Below are 15,066 nucleotides of genomic sequence, written 5' to 3'. Positions count from 1 at the left end.
CTCAGTCCACATCCCCATCAGAGAGCCTTAGCTCCATCCCTTCATCCTGCAAGACCCTCCCTCACAGAGATCCCCACCGCCGCCTCAGCCCACAGACTATAGACCAGACTTTGATTTGGAGTCTCCAGTGAGATACCCACCCTTCCCCCAAATCACTCAGGAAGTGCCAGGGAGCCCACGGGCCCCGGTTCAAATGCTGGTTCTCTCTGCCAGCCGGTTTGCATTGTGTCCTCAGACTACCGGTTCTTCCCTTTCTAAGCCTCAGTTTCCTGCTCTGAAAAATGGGGACGATCCCTTGAGTCCCTCGAGGAGAGGATTACTCGAGATGACACGGGTGAAGCCTGGTACCTAGGACGGGCTCCGCACATGTCGGCTGCTATTGTGACTATAGATATGAGTCAGACGGCCCGGCCCGTGCATTCTCCACCTGGGGCTGTCATCATCGGTTGTTGCGGGAGCTTGCAGATCCCCTCCCTGCTCCGAGCCTCAGTTTATCTCAAAATGGGGTTGATGGTAGCACCTCCCTGTTAGGCATGTTTTAAGGAGCCAAGGAGATTATGTGAGTAAGGTGCACAAGTAGCCGCGCTATTATTATTGCTTTGATTATTCAGACAAGCATGGGTTCAAATCCAGTTTCTATCCCTCCCTAGCTGCGTGACCTCAGGCAGGTGACGTCACCTCCATGAACCTCGGTTTCCGCATCTGTAAAATGGGGCTCATCCGAGCACTCCCTCCCCTTTTGTGGTCCAGATTCGCACCTGGTGGGCATTCGAGGAGGACTATTCCCCTCCTCTCCTCTTATCTCCTCTCCTCACAACTAGTGTGTAAGTCCTGTTTGTGGGTCCTGGCTGGGACTTACCTCTCCCTCTGGAATTGGAGGTCGCAGGCTCCTCCCCTGCCACCAGGTTACCAGGCCGACAGCCATGTGGGGTCATGCTCCCCCACCCAGGGTTGGGGGGGGTGGGGGCCACCGCCCTGGCCTCTCTGGAAGTTCCCTAGCAACAGGCCCGGGTGTTGGGGCGCCAGCCGGGCTGGCGGGAGGGAGCCGGGCCAGCTGGTGGTGCCGGCCAATTTTAGCTCCCGCCCCCGGCTCTGGGGGGCTCCGTCACCCACTGCCCCAGCGCCCTTTGCAGGGATCCCACAGGCAGGCCGCTCTCGGTGGGGTGCTAGCCCATCCCCAGTCTGCTCCCCTGGTGCCACCTGATGGGGATTCTTCTCCAAGCCCTTATCTCTGTGGAGATCAGGGGCCTTATCAGCTGGGATCTCCACCTCCCTTCCCACCCTCCCTCCCCTGGGAGGAGACCTGGGACTAGGAGCAGCCCAGTGGGATGTGGGAAAGAGCTCAGCACTCAGGATCCAGCAAGCCTAATCAATCCCTGGCACTGCTTCTTTGCCCTGTGACCTTGGCCGAGGCACTCACCCTGCCTCAGCCTCAGGGGCCCCTGTCTAGAGAATGTGGATAGTAACCGGGACCCACGAGGGAGGCCTCAGGCGAGGGCACAGTAGGCAGCCGGCATGTGGTCAGGGCTTCCGTGGTGCCGGTGGTCCTTCTGTGTCTTGTGGGTGAACCGTGTGACCTTGACAGGGTCCCCTTTCCCTGTCCAAGCCTCAGTTTCTCCTCTGGAGTATGAGGATGTAGGCACCACCCTCCGTGGGCTCCCGTGGGAATTAAATGCAGATGAGGCGCTTACTAGCCCAGGCCTTGGCCCGTAGTACAAGCAGCGTAATGCAAACATGTAGGAGTGTGAGTCAGTGTGATATGGTGAGGGTGAAGGACAGCAACTCTGGCGTAAACTTTGCCCAGCTCTGGGCCTCAGTTTCCTTACCTTAAGATGGGGATGATGACCGGATCGATTCATCCGTGCTAAGTAGCCGTGCAGATTCCCTGTTGCCTACCTGGCCTTCCTCCTCCTCAGCTCCCCTCGCCCTCCTGCTTCCCACCCTGGCCCTGGGAAGGGCACAGGCAGGGGTGCAGCACAGAGCCACCTTGGCTGGGACCTGTGGCTCCCCTCGGCCGCCTGCACCTGGGCCCCAGTGCTGAAAGGGAGGCACAGTCCCTGGAGCTCACAATCAGGACAGGGCAGCCTGGAGCAGGCAGTGACCTGCGGGGGAGAGAGGCCCAGGAGGGACAGGACGGCAGGAACAGAACATCGGGGACAGATGGGAGCGCTGGCGTGGGAGCCACAGCGGTTCGCAGGTGGTGGGGGGCCACGGGGGAGGCAGCAGTGTTTTCCACAGGAGGAAGGTAGCGGTATGGGGCCAGAAGGTCCGGGCGAAATGAAAGAGTCTTGATTACAGTGTGTGAAGTCGAATTTGGGGCAGTAAGAATTGGGGGGCAATGTTAGAGGCAGTAAGCTGGGAATGAGATGCTGCTCTTGGGGTTCAGAGGGTAATTGGGCCGCCTAGACGGGGAGGTGATGGGTGACCCAGGATGCTGGGAGCCCTGAGAGAGACCTGGGGCTTGAACCCAGATCGAGGACACGGATTGGAAGTGAGGGCTGCAGCATTTGGAATAAAATGCTGTGGTCCCAGCACATGGAAAAGGAGGTTGGGGGGTAGACCAAATGCTGGGGGTACTGGGGGGCGCAAGGAGGAGGCCTGATGTCTGGGACCTCGGATGCTGCCCAGTTGGGGGATCCCCAGCGTTTTTTGTTCTTGGAGGCGTCTTTTTGTAGAAAGGAATGGGGGGACCCCCGAAAGCAGCTTGCTTCTCTGTGGCCTGGGTTTGAGAAGGACCGTGAAGGGGCTGGTGGCCGTGGCTGGAGTGGACCACCCACCCATGGGAGCCACCTCGAGGGCGGGATGGGACGGGCGCTGGCCACCGCTCACGCTCCGTCTCCCCTGTCCAGCATGGCACCTTGGGCAGTGGCCGCTCCTCAGACAAAGGGCCATCCTGGTCCAGCCGCTCCCTGGGTGCCCGCTGCCGGAACTCCATCGCCTCCTGTCCCGAGGAGCAGCCCCACGTGGGCAACTACCGCCTGCTGAGAACCATCGGGAAGGGCAACTTCGCCAAAGTCAAGCTGGCCCGGCACATCCTCACGGGCCGCGAGGTGAGTGGGGGGATGGGCGGGGCGCAGGGCCCAGTCCTGCCATCCCAGTGCCAGCGCCGACGTGGTGGGAGGTGGGGCGAGGTCAGACTTCGCCATCGCTTTGCTTTGTGACCTCAGGTAAGTCCCTGACTCTCCCCGGGACAGGTCAGGACATCTCAGGTTTGTCCAGAACAATCCAAGTAGAATTGGACGGACTACCGTGGGAATTAAATGTAGATGAGGTCCGTATTTGCCCAAGACTTGGCCCGTGGTAAAGGCTAAGTAATAAAAACGACGTGGGTGGGGTGCTTGGCTGGCCCCGTCGGTAGAACATGATCTCCGGGTCTTGAGTTCAAGCCCCACGTTGGGCCTAGAGCTTTAAAAAAAAAAAAAAAAAAAAAAAAGATGTAGGAGTGTAAAGTGGTGGTAAAGAACATCCGCTCTGGAGTAAACTTTCCCCACCTTCAAACAGGGATGACGGCACATGAGTGGCCAGGGCTCGTCAAATATCTCTCATTGTCCCCGGAATTGTCGGGAACTCTCAGATCGCCGGCAGAGCCGTGTGTTGTATTTCTAAGAATTCGCGCAGCTTTTGTGTCTAAACCTGGACCACCTGCCTGTTGCAGGGGTGGATTTTGGTTCCATCCGATCTTGCAGCGATCTTCATGAGATGACAGCACGATCTCCCTGGAGTTCTCAGTTACCCACAGTCCCATTCTCCCCGCCTCCCCCCCCCCCCAGAATGGGCATGTGTTCGGAGGATGGCAACATTAGAGCAGAAGCGCCCACACAGACCTTGTAACCTAGATAGGAAGCCTCTCACTCCCACCTGGGGGGAGGGTATGGCTACTCTGTTCCCCTTTAATTTTAGAGGCTGTGGCTGGAGCGATTTCTCTTGCCCTGGATGAACTCTCTCCTGCCCACACGCCATTACCCCAGACACACAAAAGACACCAGGCCCCTATGGTTTTATGGGCGTATTCCACCAAACGTTCCAATTTTATGCCAGTACTTCCAGAGACTAAGGAAAGAGGGTTCCACTGCCCAGCTGATTTTAAATGCTAGCTGGACGATGACCAATATGTCAAAACTAGATACGAATGCAATTTTGGGCCGGTCATACATGGGAACATAGGTACAAAAATCTGAAGCAAGATATTAGTAAAGAGACCCAGCACATCAGTGAAAGAAAGCCATGTGATGACAAAGCTGGGTTCATCCCAGGAATGCACAGTTCTTTTCAAATTGACAATTTATTCATGTACTTCAGCACATTCACAGATTCAAGGAGAGAAACCATATGATCGTCTCAATACTGGCATAAAAAATGCTTGACAAAATTAAAAACCTGTTCGCGAGGATATGAGGAACGCTAACAGACCCTCTCCTGCACGAAGAACGTGTCATTCCCTTTGTGTGGAACTTGAACATGATTCCAGGGGCTTCCTAGAGGACCAGCTTCTAAGGAAACAGGGCCTCCCAAGTGAAGGATTCTGTAATCCAGGGAATCTGGGGGTGACTGGGGGTCGCCCCCAAAACCTCTGGGAAAGCTGTAGACCTAGGGCTGAGTCAAGACTTTAAACAGCCCCTCATTACTGAAAAATTTCTGCGGCTCTGCCCCAAAGTGCGATTCAAAATAAAAACTTAAACCATGCCGCAAGACAAACAGAGAGGAGAGTTCATGAACTTTCTGATTGTTCCCGCATGGTGACTGCCTCACAGCTCTTTTAAAACTAGGGGCGGCTGGCTCAATTGGAAGAGCATGTGGCTCTTCATCTTGGGGTCTGAAGTTCAAGCCCCACGTTGGCTGTAGAAATTACTTAAAAAAAAATTGGGGCACCTGGGTGGTTCAGTGATTGAGCATGTGCCTTCGGCTCAGGTCGGGGCCCCGGGGTCCTGGGTTCGAGTCCGAGTCCCACATCGGGCTCCCCACAGGGAGCCTGCTTCTCCTTCTGCCTGTGTCTCTGCCTCGTTCTCTGTGTCTCTCATGAATAAATGAAATATTTTTTTAATAAATAAAATCTTTTTAAAAATTTTTAAAAATTAAATATAATCAATAAATTCTATTTTCTTAAGTATTCAAGAAGTAAACTTGATCAGGCTACATATGTTAAAATCCCAGCCCAGGAACTTACTAGCCATGGAACCCTGGCCAACTGACTTAACAGCTCTGTGCCTCAGTTTCCCAGTTTGTAAAATGGGGATAATACTAGCACTATTGTGAGGATTGAAAGAGTTCTCCCTTGTAAAGCACCCAGACTGAGGCCAGGTGGGTGACTCCTCGGAAAATGTTAGCTATGGTTATTATTTATTGTTTCACAGTTCACATGTTCAAAACAAAGGAGATGTGCTGGGCGAATGGTCTGAGGGCTCTCACAGAGGGGCCCCCCTGAAAGGTCTCAGTCACTGTCCCACACATTCACACAGGCCTTTGGAGCAGTCCCACCCAGGCCACGCTGCAGGATAAGGGATATTTCCCTATAGAAGTCAGCGAGCACTGAACACAGTGGGAACAGTATATGCAAAGGTCCTGAGGCCCTGATGGAGGGCTTTCTGTGAGGGGGGCAATCTGGGTTGGGGATCCTTCCCCAACTCAAGCCCTTGGCACCTTGATCTTTTATGCCTTCCTTCTACCTCCAGGTCGCCATCAAGATCATTGACAAAACCCAGCTGAACCCCAGCAGCCTGCAGAAAGTGAGGCTTCGGGAGAGGGAGCAAGGTGGGGCCAAGGTGGGGAAGAGGGTCACTGAAACCGCCCACCCTCATCTTTCTCTTTCTTCTTTTCTGGCCATGCCCAGCTGTTCCGAGAAGTCCGCATCATGAAGGGCCTAAACCACCCCAACATCGGTGAGGAGGGGAAGAGTGTGGGCTCAGAGACTACCAAGTGGGGCACTCAGCAGAGGAGAGAGCTGGGGGATAGAAGAACCGGCAGCTTTAACAGTTAGAAAGACCTGTTTTCTCTTAGCTGTATATCGCTGCTCACTGGCTGTGTGACCTTGGGCAAGTCACTTAACCTCTCTGAGCCTCTGTTTCCTCCTCTGGAGTGGGGCTGATAAGAGGGCCTACTTCAAGGTCATCATGGGGGTTGGATAAGATCGAGCATTCGAAACCCTCCATTTAGAGCTAAGGTGGGGGGCAGCTGGTCTGATGACTGTCATCAGGAGCAAGCACTGTCATTGTTATGAGGCAGGGGGGAGACGGGGATCTTTATGTAGAGAAGCCGGATGTGGCCACAGCATTTATCCATCCGTAGGTTTGTTCACTCGGGAAGTGTTTATTGAGTGGCCGCTTTATGCCAGATGCTGGGGACATCTGGCCTCTGGCATAAGCAGGGAAGAAAGCAGACACAAATCTCAGCCTCACAGAGCCGACTTTCTTGTGAGAGAGAAAGTAGGAAAGGTGGTGACGTAGGGCTGAGGATTTTGAAAAATCTTGCCATCCGTAGGGAGCCATTGAACAGTCTGGAATAAGGGGTGTTCTGCACACGCAGAGTTAGAATGTGGGTGGAGCTGGGGGGGGTCTTTTCCCCACATAACCCTGCTCTCCCCGGATCCTTGCAGTGAAGCTCTTCGAAGTGATCGAGACGGAGAAGACGCTGTACCTGGTGATGGAATACGCAAGTGCCGGTGAGGCTTCCCTCCCCGCCCTGCCCCCTGCGCCCCCCACACCCCTTGCTCACCCCACTTGGCATCTACCCTGCAGGAGAAGTGTTTGACTACCTCGTGTCCCACGGCCGCATGAAGGAGAAGGAAGCTCGAGCCAAGTTCCGACAGGTGAGGGGGGCAGGGTTGGGGGCGGCACCTCCATCCCCAGGTGGGAGGAGGGCCTGGGTGCTCGGGGGAGGGGGGGGTCTGTGCTGTCCAGTGACCTAGGGGCTTAAGTCTGGGTGGGAGTGAAGATGGAGAGCTGGGTGTCTGTGAGCATGCAGATGCCCAGGTGTGAGAGGCTGCCCTGATGCAGGTGTGAGGGTGTCCGGACAGGTGGGTGCAAGGGCAGGCCCATGTGTAGGAGTGGGGCTCGGGCGCGTGGGGGCCAGGGTACTGTAGCGTGTGAGCACAGCAGTGCGGATGAGGCGTGTGGGAAGTAGGTATGTGGGTGCCCAGATACAGATGTGCAGTGTAGATGTGCATATGGCAGGGGCACCTGGGTGGCTCAGTGGTTGAGCATCTGCCTACAGCTCAGATCATGATCTCGGGGTCCTGGGATTGAGCTCCGAGGAGTCTGCTTTTCCCTCTCTCCCTGCTCGTCGTCTCTCTCTCTCAAATAAATACATAAATAAAATCTTAAAAAAAAAAAAAAAAAAAAAGCATATGGCAGCCCCAGTGTATGTGTGAGGAGCCCCAGGTGTGGGCATGTAAGTTTGTTGGGAAGAGGGTATGCAGGTGTGTGGGTGCCCAGGTGTGTGGGTACGGGGGCATGCTAAGGGGCGTGAAGGTCTGCTGGGTGAAGGGATTTGAGCCAGGGGGCTGGTCCGAGACTGTCCAGATGCCCTGGTTGGCCGTACTGGGTGTGTGGGGGCCGAGTGTCTGTCTATAGCTGCATGGTGTCCTTATGCATGTTTCCAGATGTGCAAGTCGGGAGGGGACTAGTTGTGATGTTCTGGTTCTGGTGCCCCTGCTGGGAGGGTGTGCAGATGTCTGAGGGTGTCCAAGTGTCTGAGTGTACATGTGTGTCTGTGTGGGTCCCCGCTGTCATGGAATCAGAACATCAGGCCCCAGCATCTCGGCCTGTGCCTAGGGGAGGCCTGGGGCTCTGGGGCTCTGGGGCTCTGTTGTGAGTAGGTTCCTGGGGTCTGAGAGAGGCCAAGGGCTTTGGGTCCACAAGTGACTGAGCTTCTCTTCTCTCCCCTCCAGATTGTATCGGCTGTGCACTACTGTCACCAGAAAAACATCGTGCACAGGGATCTGAAGGTGAGCCCCCCGACTTCAGCCCACAGACCACCCACCCACACTTGTCCCCAGTCCCACCTCCAGCAGCCCTGGGGATCCCCTAGGGCCTCCTCCATATTCCCCTTCTTTCCTTCCAATCCTCCTCCCTCAGCATCCAGGGCCCCTTGACTCTTTCCCAAGCTCTGGTGGCCAAGGAAGGCCAGCAGATGGGGGAGCAGGTAGGGAGGTGGGGGAAGGAGGGGAGAATTGAAAGAAAGAAACAAAATGTCCCAGGACATCCCACACGAGTACGTGTGTGCTGAGCAAGGACACAGGACACCATAAAGGGCTCACCCACTCTCAGAGCCTCTGGAGCCTTGGCATCTCTCAGGAACCTTCAAGAACTAAGGTTTCAGAGCTACAGGGTCGCATGACCTCTGGGCCTTAGAATCACAGGCATCTCTGAACTTGAGAAGGAAGGATTTTTGAGAGAGAGAGAGCCCCTGAAGCAAACCCCAGCCAGCCTGGACCCCTGCTCCACACCCCCCACCCAGAGAGAACCACCTGTCTCAGGGCTTCTCGTCCCAGACCGGAGAGAGAAACCCATGTCCTGCTCAATCAAGTCGTCTTTTTTTTTTTTTTTTTTTTTTAAGATTTTATTTATTCATGAGAGACACAAAGAGAGAGGCAGAGACATAGGCAGAAGGAGAAGCAGGCTTCCTGCAGGGAGCCCAGTGCGGGACTTGATCCTGGGACCCCGGGATCACCCCCTGCAAAGGCAGACGCTCAACCACTGAGCCACCCAGGTGCCCCTCAAATTGAGTTGTCTTGACTCTCATTTCTTGAGCACCTCCTGTGTGTGAGGCGCTCTGCTTTACGGAAGGTCTTCTCAAGGTTATCTAGAGTGAAGGACCAGGTTTAATATTTTCAATTCCCAGTCCACTGTGATACACGCTTTTGTGAAGTACAGTAAAGATGAAGTGAACAACAACAAAAAAGATATCCAAAACGCAAGACCAATTTTTAAAAACTATTATTATTAGATTCAGAAAAGCCATAAAAATCAACTGTCAAATTGCTGTAGAAGTTTCTAGACTCTCTGCCTTGTCTATACCCACCCTCTGAGAAAGCCCCTTGGGGCTTGGGAGTCTGCCGTCCCCTGGAGGAGGCACGCCCCCTGGTGGAGGGTTCTGGAAGTGGCTGGAAGGAGTTTAGGGGATCTGATTTAGGGCACCCCAGAGGGGGCCAGCCCAGGCTGGACTGTGGAGCCTCAAACACCGGGAAGGGAAGTGTCACCCCTGAGCAAGAGTGAGACGCCATTACACTGAGGTTGGGGGAAACTCTCTGAAACATGTGTCTTTGTTGGTTCTCTGCCCCGTTGGGTTGTAGGTGGGAGGGATGGTATCCAAATCAACCAGGAGGTAGGGAGACCGTGAGGAAGCCGTAGGTGCCGGTGGCCTGGCTGCAGAGAGGCAATGGCTGGGACAGGCCAGATGTAGACAGTACTTTGAAAAGTGGGTATGTATACCGAGATCTGCAAGAGGCAGGAAGCTGGAGACTTCTTCCACGCTCCAGCCATGAGGAGGCCAGGCCCCCCCACCGTTTTTCTTTTTTTTAAGGTTTTACACAGAGAGGGATCCCTGGGTGGCGCAGCGGTTTGGCGCCTGCCTTTGGCCCAGGGCGCGATCCTGGAGACCCGGGATCGAATCCCAGGTCGGGCTCCCGGTGCATGGAGCCTGCTTCTCCCTCTGCCTATGTCTCTGCCTCTCTCTCTCTCTGTGTGTGTGACTATCATAAATAAATAAAAATTAAAAAAAAAAAGATTTTACAGAGAGAGAGAGAGAGAGAGGGGCAGAGACACAGGCAGAGGAAGAGCCAGGCTCCCTGCAGGGAGTCCAATGCAGGACTCAATCCCAGGACCCCAGGATCACATCCTGAGCCAAAGGCAGATGCTCAACCGCTTAGCCACCCAGGCATCCCGAGGCCAGGCCTCCTTTGGAGCCTGGTTGGGCCACTTTCTTGCTGTGGGCATGAGGTGGTCTCCCTAAGGCTCAGTTTCCTCGCTCATGAAATGGCATTTATAAAAATGTTTAAAAATATTTCTTTTTTTTTTTTCATTTTTATGAATCTTGAGCAGCCAGTGCTCGTGTTTTCTTTTCCTGCTCAGAAAACAGAGGTTCAAGAAAGGGGCAGGAGATTGTCTGAGAACCCCCAGCTCTGCAGACCACATGGCATAATAATGGCCAATGTTCTATATGGTCCTTGCTGGATAACGAAAGATTGTTCTAGGCCTTTTAGGATTCACTTAATTCTCAAATGGCCTCATGAGGTAGAAGCTATGATTATCCTCTTCTATGGATGAGAAAACCGAGGCCCAGACAGATAAAGTCACTGCCCAAGGTCACATAGAGAGTGGGGGACCGGGCCACAGTCAGTATAGGTCCATGGGGGGGCAGCTCCAGAGCCTGTGTTCCTGTCCACCACACACACCCACCTCCTACCCTCTCCCAGGCCGAGAACCTATTGCTGGATGCCGAGGCCAACATCAAGATCGCTGACTTTGGCTTCAGCAACGAGTTTACTCTGGGCTCGAAGTTGGACACGTTCTGTGGGAGCCCCCCGTATGCTGCGCCAGAGCTGTTCCAGGGCAAGAAGTATGATGGGCCAGAGGTGGACATCTGGAGCCTCGGCGTCATCCTGTACACCCTCGTCAGCGGCTCCCTGCCCTTCGATGGGCACAACCTCAAGGTGCTGGGTGGGGCTGGCATGGAGCTCTTCATCTCCTGGGGTGGGTCTCTCTGCACCCCCCTGCAAACGGGGCCCCCCAACCTCTCTTCCTACACCTGCTTTGTAGAGGGCCAGAGGGACAGGGCTGGCCTGAGGTCATATAGCAAGACAGGCGGCGGGGGTGGGGAGGCAGGACCCAGGTCCCCATGGTCAGTCGCATGGCCAGCCCAAGTGGATCGGGCTGTGTTGGGGTCCAGTACCCAGGCTTTGCAGCCCAGGCTTGGGTTCAAATCCCAGCTCAATCCCTCTTTCAATCAGTAAATATTTATTACCTGCCATCAGGTGCAGGGGGGTGTCAGGTTCTGTTCTAGGTTTTGCAGATACAGTATGAACAAAAGAGACAAAAATCTCTGCCTTCCAACATGCCAGCCCATGGGTTGAGTTGACCCCAGAGAACACGCTAAGTGGGAAAAGCCAATCACAAAAGGCCACCCATTGTGTGATTCCATTTCTATGAAATGTCCAGAACAAGCAAATCCAGAGAGATGGGAAGCAGATGAGTGGTTGCCACAGGCTGGGGGCAGTTGGAGAACAGGCTTTCTTCAGAGAGGGAGGGGGGCGAAAATGTTCTAGAACTGACCCGTGAGGTCTACAAAACTCAGTGAACCTACTGAAAACCTTTTGCATGGGGCGGCACTTCAAACGGAAAAATCCCTGCCCTCCCGGGAAAGAGCAGAGCTGGGCCGAAAACAAAATAGATAAGCAAAATGTGTATCATGTCAGATACTGGCCAGTGCTGGGGGTGGGGGTGGGGTGGGGACACGGAACGGGTGGGAAGTGTGCACTGAGTGGCAGGGTCCCATGGGGTTCTCCTCTTTGACCTTTTTATCGGGAAACATCGCCTATAGTAGGGTCACAGGACGAGAACGAACGACCCGTGGTGGGGCCTTTTGGGAAATGCTCTGGTCACTAGTGTGGGGACACTCTGGCCCTATCAGTCTGTCCCAGCACATCGTTACTGTTCCTGTGGGGGTTAGTGGCAGCCACGATGTCCCTCTGTCCCTAGAGTCCAGAGTAAGTGCTACTTCAATATTAGGAGGGGGAACCCCTTCTATGCAGAGGCCTCAGCTGAGCGGCCTTGTAGCTGAGGTGGGGTGTGCTAAGTGCTCACTATCACTGAATAATCTCTCTGAGCCCCAAGCATGAAGCCAAGAGACCTTTTCAGAGGGCCACGCCGGCGTTCACTTGCCCCAGGCCCTTGTCACCTGCTCTCCTGGCTTCCCCACCAGGGCCCCCGAAACCTTTCTGGGCAAAGGAAGACAGGCAGCTGGGGGCAGGTTGCCTCTCTGTCATTTCCTTGTAAGTGCCTGGGCACATACCCTCTTTCTGAACCAGTTTCCCCACCTGTAAGATGGGGCCATTAAGAGCATCCACTTAGAGCCATACTGGGTGTCTAAAGCCCACCTCTGGGACCTGGCATCTGGCCAGGCCGTTACACTTGGGATCCGCACCGGTGGAGGTGTCGATGGCCTAGTGGCTGCTTCTCACTACCTGGTAATAGAGGCAGGGTGGTGTGGTGGTTATACAGCACAGGCTCTGGAGCCGGACTGCCTGCGTTTCAGCCCCGGCCCTGCCATTTTTCTGGCTGCACACCCCTAGCACAGGTGACTTACCCTCTCTGGGCCTCAGTTTCCTTGTTGAAAGATGGGCATCATCGCCTGCATCACAGCTCTGTTGTGAGCACAGATGTACCTTACATAAAGACTCAGAACACTGCCCGGGCCCTGGGTGAGTGCTCTGCTCCGAAAGTGATACTCATTATTATTAAATATTCACGACCCTTCGGGTTGGGCTGCTCTGTGGACCCAGGAGGCTCCCGGGCACATGCCTCTTCTAGCCCTTTTAGGAGAATGCTGGGAAGGGAACTCCCAGGCCAGTCCCCAGTCCCCACCCAGAGCAGAGCTTCACCCGGAGACTCCCCCGCACCCACATCACCTGTCCCCCTCCATTTCCTGAGGGTGGAGGGGCTCTCTCTGGTCCGCCATGCCATGGCGAGTGGAATTTATTTTCTCTGTCTTGGCAGGACACCTCATAAAAGGCCCTTTACAAAAAAAAAACAAAAAAAAGTCTGCATGTAAATCAGTTCTCATTCTTTGAGACTGCCAGGGTCTCGGGCATGCCTAGGGGATGGGGGATCCGAGGGTGGGAGCCGGGTGGGCAGGATCCCCCACACACCCCGCTCTTCCCCCTCCATAAACCTAATACTGAAGTAGCACTTACTCTGGGCCACACACGTGCTGGGCACTTGACTTAAACTTACTGACACCCCGGCCTGTGAAGTGGGTGCTGTGAGCGCTGGGTACAGAGGAGGAGACTAAGACCCCGGATGCTGACTTGCCTCTGACCGGGCCTTGTAGAAGTCACTTGCCCTGCGAGATTTCCTCTGAATGAAGGTGCATATAGGGCTCCCATTCTACAGATGGGGAATTGTGGTCAGGAGGGAGGGGTGGGGTTTTGCCACCTGTTTGCTTCTGTGAAGGGATTGGGAGAAAGATGAGCGTGTGTGCTGTGTGTGTGTGTGTGTGTGTGTGTGTGTTTGTGTGTGTGTATCTGTGATGGGTGGGGAAGTGGGGTGGACCCCGCCTCCAGTAACCCCATCCCCCCCAGGAGCTGCGGGAGCGAGTCCTCAGAGGGAAGTACCGGGTCCCTTTCTACATGTCAACAGACTGTGAGAGCATCCTGCGGAGATTTTTGGTGCTGAACCCAGCTAAACGCTGTACTCTCGAGGTAAGCCCCAGCCCCACACCCCTCACATTGCAGCCTTCTTGCCCTCATTTTTCCTCTCCTGTGTCCCATCTGCTTATGATCCCAGCTGGGAGGGGGAGGGAAGCCAGGCAGCCCCAGGGAAAAGGCTCCTAGGCCCGTCTCAACGCCACCCCCAAACAGCTTCGCCCACTCCCCGCCATGCCAGTAATTAGCTAATGAGCTCCTAGGCTGATTACAGGGTGCTGGGGACCCAGATGATGCGGAGGAGGGAGGTGACATTGGGAGGCTCCGGCAGGGGCACTAGGGGTATGGGTGAGGAGGCGCCAGCTCTCAGGAAGCCCTCGATTCTGGGGGGTTAGGTCTTGGAAGTGGGGGGCAGGGCGGGCGGCCCTACATGGGCCTTATTTTCCTCAATTGCTTCTGACACCTGTCTTCCCCCTTCCTGATCCTGCCCCCCCAATCCCTGCAGCAAATCATGAAAGACAAATGGATCAACATTGGCTATGAGGGTGAGGAGCTGAAGCCATACACGGAGCCCGAAGAGGATTTCGGGGACACCAAGCGAATTGGTGAGGGTCAGGGAGAGCAGTGCCCTAGCTGCTCAGTGCCACGGAGCCAGGGGTTATAGGAGGTTCCCAGCACCTGCCCCTCCGGTCAGCGCATGAGAGAAATTTGCAAGGCAATTAGGGAGAGCGGAGAAGTCTAGGCTCTCACCCTTGTGCTGCCACTTTTCTAGCTGTGTGACCCTGGGCAAGTGGCTTCTCCTCTCAGTACTTCTATTTCCTCATCCGTAAAACGGGACAATCGTAGAACCTATCATAGGGTTGTGAATATATTAAATGAGTTAATCTATGTAAAATGTTTTGATAATTAAGACACAAAAGGAAATCATAGATCACGTCCAGAAGTGTTTGGGCCTAAGTCATTGGTAAAGCACACGTTTGGGGCAAATCCCCATGTGGACATGTGCCTCACCCACCAACCCTTTGGTCCCAGATCCTCCAGCCTGGAACCCTTGAACTCTTTGCTCCCCAAGGCATTAGCCCTGAAAGAGCCCCTTAGGAACTATCCAGTAACCCTCCAAGGCCACCATTAGAGCTGGCTGCATTGATCGGGACTGTCGTGGTTGTACATAAGAGAAAATCCAAGCTGTTCGGGCTTATGCCAATAATAATAATAGGCTGGACCATTTGAAACTAGGTGAAAACTTGTTAATGTCAGCAATTTTATATGGTTATAACCTCACAGTCATCACTGATTCATTCACAGAACTATAAAGGCCAGGGTATGTGGGCTTCAGGCACAGCTGGATTCAGGTGCTCAGAGACAGTCGTTGGGAATCTTAGTGGTGGCTTCTCTCCCAGGCAGCTCTGGCCACAGGAACACGCTGGCAACTACATATCCTAGTGGCCTGGACATCCCAACAAGAAGAGGAGCCACTTCCCTAAATGTTCCGATAGAAGCTCTAGGCTGGTGCCCATTGGCTACCCCTGAACCAATCAGTGTGGCCTTGGGGATGGAATACTCTATTTGATCAGACCTGGGTTATATACCTGCCCGTGGGGCTCAGTGCGGGCAGGAGTCAGCCAGGTGATCTGAGCTGGAAAGAGATCTTGCAAGGAAATCAGGGTGCTGCTGGTAGAAAAGAGGAATGGATACTAAAGAGGCCAAAGAGC

General features: G+C 54.5%; 1 protein-coding gene across 2 annotated transcripts in view; it reads left to right on the top strand.

The window, feature by feature from the left end:
• The window catches only part of MARK4 (microtubule affinity regulating kinase 4), a 30,042-nt gene that overhangs the window by 1,818 nt on the left and 13,158 nt on the right, over positions 1–15,066 (top strand). For both annotated transcript variants that reach the window (XM_077848531.1, XM_077848532.1), the window contains exons 2-10: positions 2,850–3,050; positions 5,670–5,723; positions 5,828–5,876; positions 6,590–6,655; positions 6,732–6,802; positions 7,883–7,939; positions 10,409–10,645; positions 13,292–13,411; positions 13,860–13,959. In XM_077848531.1, the coding sequence (XP_077704657.1) occupies positions 2,850–3,050; positions 5,670–5,723; positions 5,828–5,876; positions 6,590–6,655; positions 6,732–6,802; positions 7,883–7,939; positions 10,409–10,645; positions 13,292–13,411; positions 13,860–13,959 (955 nt within the window). The remainder of the gene's footprint in view (positions 1–2,849; positions 3,051–5,669; positions 5,724–5,827; positions 5,877–6,589; positions 6,656–6,731; positions 6,803–7,882; positions 7,940–10,408; positions 10,646–13,291; positions 13,412–13,859; positions 13,960–15,066) is intronic.

This window comes from Canis aureus, chromosome 1 (genome assembly GCF_053574225.1).
Source record: "Canis aureus isolate CA01 chromosome 1, VMU_Caureus_v.1.0, whole genome shotgun sequence".
In the NCBI taxonomy this organism is placed as follows: domain Eukaryota; kingdom Metazoa; phylum Chordata; class Mammalia; order Carnivora; family Canidae; genus Canis; species Canis aureus.
The sequence above is the reverse complement of the archived record's forward strand: the minus strand, read 5'-3'. Positions and strand labels throughout refer to the sequence as shown.